We start from the raw sequence: 13897 nt of genomic DNA, 5'->3' as shown, positions 1-13897 counted from the left end.
ATAATTACTGACTGTGTCTGACTTTTTACAGCTCATAATATTGGAATAAGCATAGTATGACGTAACTTTGTATTAATATATATTTCTACGTGTCACCCGTACTATATTAACGTTGAAATCTGAAAACCGGTCGTATGTTTGCTATTTTAATTAGGTACTACAGCAATAATCCACCAGGATTAGGGGGATGTTTGATTATTACATATATAGGTGTGATAGATAACCGAACACATAACAATATATATTGGTAAATAATGATATAATTTATATTGTTATGTGTTCGAGAATAACTTATTAATAGATTATTATTATTGGAACGAAGTTCTTTTACGCGGCTTATTGTAGAGTGAACTGGCAGAAATCATCACGTAAGTATGCCCCCCCCCGCGACTTTTATCTCTCTTTCTCTTTCTAATTGAAACGGTTTTATATTATATTATATTATTTTATTTTTTTGATATTTTTTTAATAGTTTTATAAATGGATTTTTAATATACTTTATATGAACAACGTTTAGGAACAATTAAATGTCAATTTTATATTGCGTCCGTTTTTTTTTTTTAATTTATTAAATTATATTTAGCGAAAGCAACTTTGGGTAACTATTACCCCAACCGGGTTTGCTACGACAGCTCTTGTTCCTTTTTTTATGTATGTTTCATATTTAAAATGTACGTTCAGCCAAATTTTAGAAGATAAAAAGTTATAATTGATTGTTAATAGCGGATCTGATTTGACTGATCTTTAAACAATGAAATATATATCGTAATCTAATTTAACTACAGGCATGAGGGAGATATGGTGACCACATATAACCAGGTGATCCAGTTGTCCTAACGTCTACTGTGTTCTAAAAAAAGTCTATATATTTGTGCATTTAATAAATTTCAAGCACTAAGAGACTGACAGTTAGACTTATATAACGAGGGTGACAATTTATGTATTAAATATATTATATGAGCCGAGATGGCCCAGTGGTTAGAACGCGTGCATCTTAACCGATGATTTCGGGTTCAAACCCAGGCAGGCACCACTGAATTTTCATGTGCTTAATTTGTGTTTATATTATTAAAATAACATATATTATTTATTCTTTATTTTATTTTATTACGTTTGATAAGCCTTATTATATTATATAAATAAAATCAATTTCTGATTGGGTATACCAAAGTACATACCGAAATTTATGATCATCCTTGACAACCGGATATTAAATGAAAATAATAACAGAGAGATATTGAGAAGAAATGATTACTTGTATGTTTAATATTATATAATATATATTATACAGATTTGAATATACAATTATTTAATTAATACATACTTATATAACATAATATAAGTGACTTTGTCTGTTACGCATTTACGGCTAATTTATTATTAAAATATAAAATTAAATTTATCTGCTAAAAATGTCTAATTGATTCTTATTCGTTTGAATTATAACGTAAAGCAATGTTTACTTTATTATAAAAAAATAACATGGCATTAAATGTTTCATAACGTTTTGATATTTCGAAAGAAATTATATTTTAACCCTCTTTACAGATAATAAAATTAATATAAAAATATAGGAGTTGACTTCGTAGTCCAAGGCTTTTAAAATTATTAATTTAACCTTAAATATTTTTATTTATTAATGCAATCATTTCTGCCGACGGCTTCGCTTGCGCTTTAGAGAGGTGGGTTCAGGTGTTAGGTTCCTTACCATGTATTCTTTTTTTGCCCCTGAGAACATGTATCATGACGATCGATGCACTTATAATATTGCATAGGACACTACATATATGTATATTGTATACATATATCTTTTTAAATTAAATCGAAAAAAACGTTCCTTAAAAATACTAATCGTAGTCCATCTCTGAATTTCAATTGAAAACCGACTTTGGACCAGTTTAATTAACTTCTCCGGGACATTATGACCGGTTTATACCGGGTTTTATGCCCGGGTCGGGCATTGTGTAGACACAATATCGGTCGGCTTATTGTCGATCGACTTCTACATTCTTCGTCAAGTGGAATGAAATGTTACCGATATTACAAATATAGCCGTCGACAGATTTAACGACGTGATTATAAATGTTTAGAAATAGCTTCCGATTAAACTTTGCGATATTGTTATATAACATAAATATACTATTTAATATCTATATATATAAATGAATCTCTATTTTCCTCGGTCACAGCATCGCGCGGGAACGGTTCGACTTATTTTGCTAATTATTTTGTTCGATGTGTTTGTTTTTGCCAGGATAAGGCTCTTAAAAAAGAAAAAAAATAAGAAAGTTACGTGGTACATTATAAAATATACTAATTTTTTTCGTAAATTATTACAATTATAAATAATATATTGTTGGAATAATATATTTTTTAAATTAACTATACCAATTCGTTCAGCATTAATAGTTAGTACAGGGGAGCGGCTGTCCGGTCAGCTAGTCATTTATAGATACTTGGTGGTACGTCTTGTTCAAGCAAGCAGAGCAGGGTAGGTATCACCCACTCATCAGCATCACTTAAAAAAGGCAATACTTTATTATTGATGTGCTTTGGTTTGAAGGGTTGGCGGTGCATTGGCCGAACTAGTAATGGTTAATAATTCTGACAGTCCCAATGTCTATAGGCGATGGTGACCACTTACCAAATGGTGTGATTATTGTCCGTCTGTTTACCAATTTTATATAAAATAGAACTGCATCACTTAGATGACTGTAGTTCTCGTAAGGTTGCTTTATACATATTATAAAACAAATACCTCCTGTTGCGTCTGTATGAATGGAGAGAATTACTAGGAAGGTTTAAATGTATAATTCCTTAAGGTTTGTGTAGTTGTGAAGATATCTAAATAACATGGCAAGTGTTCGCTCAGCCACTCTGTGGCACCAGCTTTTGCGGGCGGTTTTTCCCAACTGATACAATTTGGAAACCTTCAAGAAAAGAGATTACATATTCCTTAGAGGCCGGCAACGCACCTGCAAGGTGTTGCAGATGTTCATAGGCGGTGGTAGGCACTTTCCGTCAAGTCCACCTATTCTATAAAAAAAGACGAGCAGCTACTTATACTGGCGTGCGCCGCGTAAGGCAAGAGAGTTATACGATTTAAACTTTTTATGTTATTCTTTATTCTTCAGTAACTCAAGTTTATTAAAAACTATGTAAATTAACCTCTTAATATTATAAGGCACCATTTTATTTTATTTTTTTGACCTCACCGATATTAATTGATTTTTATTTGATTGGGTTTGTTTAAAAACAAGTTTTTCCTTTACCGTTCTTATATCAAAGTCCATTTGAAGTATTTAATTACTTTCGTCTAACGTAAATGGTTTAACATCATTTCAAATTTCTTTAATACTAGCCAATGTTTTTTTACATAAATTCGGTATTATTTAAGAACCCTTTTAAAATAAAATATAAAAATATTTTATTGAAGAATTTTGTAATTTATTTACATCCCTATTTATATCTGGGTTAATTAGATTTTTTTATATAGTATTTACGAGAGTTTGTTTTAGACTTAATTATTGACAAAATAATGAAAAAAATATATTATTTAATGATGGGTATTAAGTAATGGTCTAGTGGATAGATTATATTTATTCAAATATCGCGGATTCAGTTCCGGGTAGATATATTTTGCCTTCAATTTAGATTATAATAGTTTGTTTTAATGCCAGTAATGTAATGTTTGGTTCAGTAAGAAATATTAATAATTTTTTATATCGTACATGCACCACAATCTTGAGAACTAAGATATTATATCCCTTGGGCCTGTAGTTACACTAGCTGACACACCCTTTAAGCCGGAACACTACAATAAAGTAATAGTTACGAAGCAAAACGTCGCTTGGAAACCTCTTCCCTTCAAATATGCTCTATGTCAACTCCTTAAGAAAGCCTTGTCTACGTGAGAAATTTACTTTCAGTATTTAAAATTAAGAATAAATCGATATTTAGGTTGAATAATTTATATCAGTCTCCGTTCGTTTTATATGTGTGGATATTCATAGCACATTTCTTCGCGTCACTTGTCCGAGTACAATGTCGTTAAGCATCAATCATTTCCGCTGTGGCGCTTCAACACAGAGCGCTATAAATTACAACGAAAAACTTCGTATCTTTTTTTACGAGATCTGATTTTGTATCGTTAAATAATGTTTTAAGGAAATTACTTGTTTTATAACTGTTGTTCATGTTGATATGAATTATATATAAACGAGGTCAAAAAGAAAACGAGTTTACTTTGTTTTTTTTTTATATACTGAGAGAGAGAGAGGGAGACAACAGATGTTACCCTACGTACTCTGTGTTCTATTCTTTATTACAGACTATGTATATAGAAAAATTCATGCTGATCGGTTAATTAATCAAGAGATGAAAGCGTGACAAACAAACAAATTCACTATATGTGTTAGGAACTTACATACTAGTGTTACGTACGAGTATGTTCGAAATTAGTTCATTTTTTTTTCCCGTTTATGCCGTCGATATTTACAAACACTAGAAAAGTGTTCGTGAATTTTTAATGATGAACATAAATGATGGATTTGGATGGACATTACACTAAAAGATAAATTTATTTTTTATTTTGGTCACATTAAGATTAATAGTACTTTTTCATAATATAATTATTATACATTACATTTGTTGCACGTCAATTTGGTACTTTATCCAACTATTTTATTATTTTTAGGTAATTTTTATTTCAAATTACCATTTTATTGATAGGCGTAAAGGTCATCCTAATTTATATATATATATTTTTTATCAAATTTACAGCTTACTAAGATTAATGATTTTTTATTTTGATAGTACCGTATTTTATCCTTAGATATAATTACTTAACTTTCTGACAATAAAGACGAATATATATTGCAATACATTCTTTAAACATGAATCCTCAAATAGTAATGGTACAAATTGAACATACTTTCTGTAATTCTTTTGAAGCTCAATTCAAATGCGGTTTAATAACTTTGGTCCAGAAAACGTTAAAGAAAAAAAAAATTCAATCTTCCGACCGCACCGGCGCTGTATCGAGTCGTGAAAAAGTTAATCTGATGCTGTCATGCTGAAAGTAATCTAAGGTTTACAAGATTCAACGCAAATGTCGTTTTTTTTTCTTTTGATAGGTAAACCTACGCGTCAATTTTTTTTATAAAAAAATGCAAAGGTCGCTCTTTATGCTATACTAAAAATTGGTTTCTTTGTTACAGGTGACAACAAAGGAAACCCAACTCAACGATGACGTGTTTTAAATATATCCACAGAGTATAAATATGTAGGTAAATCGTTTTGCACAGTGTATAAATGGGATAGAGATTCTGGAGGAAAAAATGGGGACGATAGTGGTGAGTGCTGTAAAAAAAGTGGTCGGTGTACTTCTTCTGGGATGGATTGCGGGTACGTATTTTATTCTCTTTTTAAATTGCGTAGTTGGCAAAAGAATAATCAAATGTGTTATCTAGTTCAATGCAAAATATAAATATAACATCGTATATCAATTTTCATTAGTTAAAAATACGTTTAGTAAATACATCACATAATTCAATTAAATATCATAAAGTCTCTATTTACAGTGTAAATAAAAGAAATTACGAAATCATTTCATCTATTTAGTTGTATGCGATTGCAGTTTAACCTCGCCTCAAAAACAAAACATTAAAAAGTCAGGGTTAGCTGTATGTAGTTTATATATCACATAAAGTAAATAAGGCATATTATTTTAATGAAAACAGTATCATATTCGTTCTAAATTGTTTGTATAATGATTTCGTTATACGTACTGTTATTATTAAAATATATAGAAGGATCGTGTTTTTTTAATATAAATATTTTGTAAATAGAAAAAATGCCTATCGACAGAATAAAAGCAATATTGATTTCAATAATGTTTGTTTATACGAATTAATAAAATGATTAAATTATGTTAACAATAACAATGGCGGCAAAAATATTGTCTGGATTGGTAATATATATTTATCATCAGTCAATTACAAGTATTATTCATTTAAATGAAAGAACATAATTAATAAAAGATATATTGCATACAGTTAATTATTGTAATATTTTTCTCAAAAATGTACTTTCATTATAGAATAATTAATAAAACTGATTTTATAATTAAACCAAATGATTTCTTAGCGTTCTAATAACAGTTATTTATTGCATAATTCCGTTTCAAACGTAGCTCATTATTTTCGAATTCTTCTTTAATATCTTCTAATATTTGGATGTTACCAGATGGAACCGGATTAAACTAGATTTAATTAAACGATATCAAATTTCAAAACAAATATTATCAAATATTTTAAAGAGTTATTATTTTTTGTTTTTATAATTTCGTTTATTTACTATTATGTGTCCTATGAATATATTATAAAAAGGTGGGCATTCTTAGTGTAGAATAGACCACTACGCAGGTTATTTTATTGTGCGTAAGTGCACTTACAAATACAGATGTAATCAGTACAACTTGTACTTCGTTTGTGTTCTTTCCTAGACGAAGAACAGGAACGTGACCTTTGCTTGTAGCTTTAAGTGATTTCAAAATATCTCACATTACAAATCTTAGTGTTGTCACGACCCGATAAAAAGCCTGAAACTTGAAATTGGCAATCATGTAAGCTAGCCAAAAGCTCGGGTCGTTTTAGTTGTCAGTAAGGAAAAATGCTACAGAGTATGGAAATTAGCTCAGATTATTTTTGTCTGTCTGTTGATCTATCGCTCTTTTACGGACAAACCAATGAACCGAATTTTATAAAATTTGCAATGAAGCAAGATTGAACTCCAAGGAAGCAGAAAGGTTTTTATACATTTTATACCTAACACCTGACCGACCCGTAAAACGCAAGTGAAGCTGCGGGCAACAACTAGTTATATATAAAACCTACGTATAATCTTCGATGTATTAAATATATATAGAATAAAAATAATAATTAAAATATTATATGTTAAATTAAAATGTGACCTTAAAAAATACTTTCAAAGCAATATTTCTATTCATAGAATCGATAATTAGTTAAATTATAATTATCCCTATATATTTTCTAAGCCAAGAAGATTGAAATAATTGGAAAAGAAGAAAAGTTTTAAAAGTCTGTAGGTAATTGATATATAAAAACAATTCCAGCACTCCGTAAACTGAATTGTACCTTAAAGCTCCCGGGAGCGATGCCATTATAATTACGAAAAAAAAGAAAAAGAATCTTCAATTTGCCATAAATTAACTCGTTTCTTAATCCGGGAACTAAAAGGCTTTTAGTTGATTAGCTTTTCAGTGAAATCTGGAACACGTCCAAAGCATAAATCTAAAATAACACAATTATAGTTGACGTCTGATTAAATTGTTCTGATGTGACAGACTAACAGAATGTCTAAGTTTTAAAGAAGTTTAATAAAAATTAGTGAAGCTACTTAATGCTCAGATCAATTATAAAGTATGATTAAAATATTTTACATTTTGTAATTGAATTTAAAAAAACTTGGCAACCATTTGGCGGTGTTAATTTTATGATTAATTAGCAAATAATTTACCTTTTACTACGTGAAGAAATATTATGGATTCAGATTTAGCGTGAAAAATGTCTTTACCCACACTCTTATTCATTTTTAAATAGCAAGGACCGTCTGTGAAAGGAAAATTACCATTAATATTTAATGTTAAATTAAGAATGAAATCTAATGGAACGAACTAAATCTCATACTATCGCCTTCGAAAAAGAGCAGCAACATAACTTAGCGGCAACGAACGCCGTAAACCGGTTTTCTCCGACGCGAACCGGATCCATCCGGTTTCGAATATCCACCGCGCGGAATGCAGGTGCAATCTCTCAATCTGTCGCTCGCTAGATACATGCTATCGAATTGCTTCATGTAACGTGCCATAGACTCCAGAATAAATAGCTACAAGTGTTTATCGGGTTACGGAGCTCAAGATACGAATATTTTTGATCGTTTTATCTCTGACATTTTGTTTAACTTGATATATGAAAATATTTGAAATGAAATTTGTGCTTTAAATTTTAAAGTTAACTATATTAATATCGATTTTTTTTTCTCTTTTATTCGTCAATTATTGTAAGTGAATAATATTTTATTTTCAATCTTTTAAAATTAAAATCCATTTATATGTAAAGTTTTTAAGATAAAATTAAAAGCTATTATTACTAGCTACGATGTTAATTTGATATCAAAATTTATTCAAATAATGTTATTGAAATCAAATTACCGGTACAACATTAACAATAATAAATACATTTATATAAACCCGACTTATACACGCAATGATCAATAATGTTATTATAATATATAAAAACCAAACATACAAAAGCTGACAAAATACATAATATCCATTTCTGGTTAAGTTTGATTAAATATAGAGAGAACAATAAAACTACAGTATGCCATTGGAACGACCCAAAGAATACGGCTTATATGTTAATCAAACACAGAGCAAACGAAACGAAATTACCAGAACTCGCATAAGTTACGAAAAAAGAGATATCATTCACGAATGTCCAATGAGATTATACTTTTGCGGCGTCTGCAAATCCAATAATTCGTTATATTGAAGAAAGTTTCCTTCCAAAGTTGCCGTCTCGAAATGATTTTCTTTGACCCCGCTTCGACCATTATTAGTCTCATTCCGAATTGCCAATATTCTGGGCCATGGGTTCGTGACTGTGAAATGTTTCGGACCGATTTTTAATTATTTCCCTGAATCTTTGAATAATTTGTAAATAATTTATTCGAAATTGTCATTTCTCTAATTGGGATTAGCGGAATGTAAATTAGCAGAATTTTACGGCAGGCTGCATGCCCGAAAACGAAACCTTTTTGAGATGCTTTCGCTCTATTGTTACCTGATGAAGCGTACGGCACAAAATCGATTATTAATTTCAAATTGAACTCTAGTATATTGGCCATTCGATATGTATGTAGTATGAAGGTATGTAAATCGCAGATTTCTGACATTATCGGCTACTTTCGGGATTAACGCTTAATTTAGAAAGAAATAGGTGTATTTTTTAAGTATTTCTTTTTTTCCTTAGGAACCTATGGAATGGAGTTGTCTTTTGAGGATAATTTATATATAGTAAAAAAAGACGTACATACAATATATTATTTGTTTATGCACTTGAACTTCTCTGAATGTCTGTGTTGTTACTTATTATTCTGTATCAAAATTGATGACATAAATATGTTTTCTCTTCTTTATCTTGACTTTTAATTTATTTTGACATCATCATTTTATTAAGGGATGTTTATACTTGCAACTTTCTTTTCAAGGTTTAGACATTTTTATGCTTATTTTCAGACTTCTTCGTGCATGCATTAAGTTTTGCTGCTAAATAAGGCTGCATAACTTTTACCTTGTCTTGTTGAAGTTGTTATTAAAACTATTATTACTATTATTAAAACTTTTGGTACAAAATATATATAATCAGTAATGAGATTTATTTTATTGAAACAAAATAATAATTTCACCAATACACTAATATTATTTTATATTTTGAATGACGTAATACATTTCAATACATTTCCCTGCTTGTATAATTTAGAGAAATGAGTCTATTGATTCACAGTTTCATAATTGAAACTACGAAAGCCTGAATTGCTGATTAACTATTAAACAGTCTGATTTAATTAACTTTGCATAATTGATAATACCTAATTGTCAAATCGTGAATGGAACGTAATTTTTATCTAAATAAATTTTATCAATTTATATTTAAATTTTCAAAATTACACTGTGGTTTGATTTTGTTATATTAACATGTGACATAAAACATAATTAAAAATGTTGGTCGCTTTTTCCGTTAAATAGTTCTTACGATTCTTTTAGAGTAAATTTAATCTCCCTTCTGTTAGCAGAAGACGCAAAGCCGGGCTGTATAAAAATATTCGATTTTAATAAATATATTAGTGATTTATCAGGGATTGTTTCATTATATATATACAAGTCATATATTGGTGGAGGCATTTATAGGAATGTCTTGTCCTGAATGACCGATTTTTAATCACGAAGGTCAATCTCAAAGATTTAAACGTTGCGAGACACACTGCACAGGTGTCTTATTTATTTACCCACTCTAACAGCCCAATGCAAAAGCAATTATTTATAATAATCGGGAATAGATCTGGCGCAGGGATGACGACATCATCTTATTTCCAAGAAACAGGAGTTTTCTACTGCCAATTTTTAACTTCAGGGATGTATTCATAATTTCTTACTATAAATATTTAGTATTTTTGATTTGTCCGACATCCGACAAGATCTGAATGCAAAGTCTTGGGATATAGCCGCATAAATTATCAGCTAGACGATTGAGACAGTTTAACATTTGTTATATTTAATAAGTGTATTAAGGGATTACAAAAAGAAATTAATTATAAATGGTAGCTTATATTTTCTTGCGAGTTACTCTTTCTAAAAAAAGGCATTTGATGATTCAAAAGAACTTGTATTGGACTTTTAATTAAATTGTAAAAAATCCATTTACTCTAGTACTGTTTGTACAATGAATTACAAACATGATTTTTTTTTAGAATAATATTTTTAAATTAATTGTAATTTCTATAGCTTAGAACATTGCAAACACAGAAACTGACAGACATATAAGGAAACATGTGTGTACTACGGTTTATTGTAAACAGTATATATATATTTTTAATAATTCACTAACTATAGTTATGAAAGATTTAATTTCATCATTCTTGTACGTTCTAGACATATATATTTTTATATCAATGGGGCCGCAATGATCCCATAGAAAACAATTGCCGGGATATAATTTATGTTGCCACAACAAAGCTTCTATATGGGTCACACGGAGCTATTTGCATGCATCATTTTCGGGTTAGTCAGCTCTTCTTTGGAATAATGTTATATACATTTTTACCCCATTATCTTTCTCGCTTCAAATATGAATAGTTGAACAGTTTAGTGTTACAACTGTTGAAATAATTAACGAGTTCTTTTTATTATTCTTCTTACTTGGTAGAGCTTTGTACAGTGTACATGCATTGTAATTTATATTGTATGTTTTATGTTAATAATTTTCGTTTGAATTTTATAATTAGCATATTTTTATTTAAACAAAATAAAATCATAATTACAAGGTTGAAGTTAATTTAAAAGCGTATTGATGACGCTGATATTAATTAAAATGTAGCACTGCTACGAATATTCTACAACTGTAGCAGTGCTACACTGTTCGTAGCGTAGCTAATAAAAACAATAGTCGATATTTCGAATGCCGTAAATTTTATTGAAAAATTGAAACAATTGTAAAAAGTATGCTTTGTTTATTAAAAATAAAATGTAATTTATTTAATTAAAAAACTAAAACAAAGAGATTTCGTGTTCTATAAAAACTTAATTAATCTCTAAGGGCTTTTTTGTATAGAATATTTTCTTTGTTAAAATGAATAATAATATTTTAATTAATATTGATTTCAATTATTTAGTACACGGCCAAGCCACAAGATTGTTACGCGGTATTATTACTATTAATACATTTCATTGAAGATTAAATCAATAAAAGCTCGATTGTTTTCAGCAGATAATATGAAGCTCTAGGATTTATTGATGAAATTATATTTGAGTACTCCGATAAGGATATTTTCTGAATATTATGTAAAAAGTAAATTTCATGATTGTTCTTAAATATTATAAAGATTTTTCATCATCTAGGGACTTTTGTTGAAATGTGACGTAATTTAAATTGTTATGTAATAATTATATAGAGAATAGAGATTTTTTATTTAAATTTATTATATTAGTAACTATTTATAAGCTTTTTTTAAATGTTGTGAATGTTAAAACTATTTTGAATATTGTTTTAATTCTTTTAACTCAATACCTTAACAATGATAATCTATAATGCTATATTATAACTTTTAGATACTATTTAGTGTTTCGTATAATGATAACTGTAAAAAATAATATACAATTGCTCCATTCATTTCCCAAAAATGAAAAATCAATTTTTAAGGAAATCGGATTATTCATTAAAACGAAATACATTATGATCTTAATTGGAATAAAATACTTTCGATTTTAAAAGAAAATCGTCTTGATCCTTTGATTGGGTACACATTGCACTTTAATTTTGAAAGAAAAGCAGATGTTGTAGTAATTTTTTTAGTTTCAAAAGTTAAAAATTAAATTAAATTTAGAATTATATAACGGTCACAGTGAAAGGGACTTATATAAATCACATACTTATATAATATAAACCCTTAGATTAGTATTAATACAAATAAAGTGGAATACCAGTACGGATGGCCCACTGGAACACGTGGATCGCGAATAAAAGAGTCGGAACAAAACGTTTGTATCAAATGGAATTGTGCTATGAGTGTGTGTCAACCCACACAACAGCAGCTCGAAATATTTTCATCTTGCAGTGCTACGTTTTAGGTAGATCAATCTTTTATTTCAAATATTATTGGAAACCAAAATCATATAACAAAAGTTCAATAAATTATATACGAGAGGCCGACAAAATAGTTAATTTTACACTTTTACAATATTTTTTTTTTTTTATTGCTTTGGTTGGCGGACGAGCATATGGGCCACCTGATGGTAAGTGGTCACCACCGCCCATAGACAAAGGCGCTATAAGAAATATTAACCATTTCTTACATCACCTATGCGCCACCAACCTTGGAAATTAAGATGCTATGTCCCTCGTGCCTGTGATTACACTGGCTCACTCACCCTTCTAACCGGAACACAACAATACAATGTACTGTTATTTGGCGGTAGAATATCTGATGAGTGGGTGGTACCTACCCAGACGGGCTTGCACAAAGCCCTACCACCAAGTGAATTACATTTAATTCCAAGCGTTACTAAATTTTAATCTATAAAAAAATTGCAGGCGTAACAAAAAAAAAAAGGCAATAAATTTTAAACAAGTTTATTGTTAAATGTGTACAGGGGAGTACATTTGTTATTCTATACAATTCGTCATTCCGTTTCGCGTGATACATCACTTGCAATATTTAGGAGTAATAAAATAAATCGGCCGTGCGTGTTGGACAAGCATTAATGGTGCCCCGAGGTACACTTATTTGTATGTAAGGTGATGAAATAGAAGTAATGAAGTATTTTTCCGAATTAACTACAAACAAATTTGATATTTATATTAGGATTTTGTTTGGTTTAATCTTGAAGTTATAACATTTTGATATAAAGCATACTAATCATCATTTTCAGTAATAAAATTATGTGTTTTAATTATAGCACGTGCTATCTTTTATTTATGATTACGTGTAAGAATACAGACAGACTACAAGGTAAGTGTTCAAAGTATAGTAAGTCACCATTGATAGATTAATGTCGGAAATGCAAACACCAAAAAGATGAGAAAAGATTTTTAATCCGTATGTTAATACATTCGAGAACGTTCCAGAAGCAAGTGAGAGAAGTCAATCATTTTTTTTTTTTTTTAAAACTATACAGTTACGGAACATTCTTTAAGACCCAATATTTAAGCATTTATAGAGCAAACATTATGTGAGACCCAATTCATAATTATTTCCCTTATGACATTGTGTTTATAAAGACAGCTCTAATAACCATTGACTACAAAGATTGACAACGTATAAAACTTTAAATATAAACGCATCACAATGATTAAGAGATTATAAGTAGGTATATTTTGTGTCAGTAATTATACTCAAACTGTATCCTATAAACTGGATGCAATAAAATACATTATTTTTAGATGGTGCAATAAATGAGCCGCTGGAACTTATCTAGGGTTTACAAAGTTCTAACAGCATTTGTAATAAAACCTCTTTTTTTACGTAGTATAACGTTAATATAACAAATGTTTTTTATTAAATCTAGGTTTATATGAGTTTATACATATGTATTTAA

The 13897-nt window shown here is 29.3% G+C and overlaps 1 protein-coding gene across 1 annotated transcript in view; it reads left to right on the top strand.

Moving 5' to 3' along the window:
* The window catches only part of LOC113393448 (uncharacterized), a 299052-nt gene that overhangs the window by 48357 nt on the left and 236798 nt on the right, over positions 1-13897 (top strand). The window contains exon 2 of the mRNA XM_026630334.2: positions 5220-5406. Coding sequence (XP_026486119.1) covers positions 5340-5406 — 67 coding nt within the window. The 5' untranslated portion in view covers positions 5220-5339. The remainder of the gene's footprint in view (positions 1-5219; positions 5407-13897) is intronic.

This window comes from Vanessa tameamea, chromosome 6 (assembly GCF_037043105.1).
Source record: "Vanessa tameamea isolate UH-Manoa-2023 chromosome 6, ilVanTame1 primary haplotype, whole genome shotgun sequence".
Taxonomy (NCBI): Eukaryota; Metazoa; Arthropoda; class Insecta; order Lepidoptera; family Nymphalidae; genus Vanessa; species Vanessa tameamea.
This window is presented reverse-complemented; position numbering and strand designations above follow the sequence as displayed.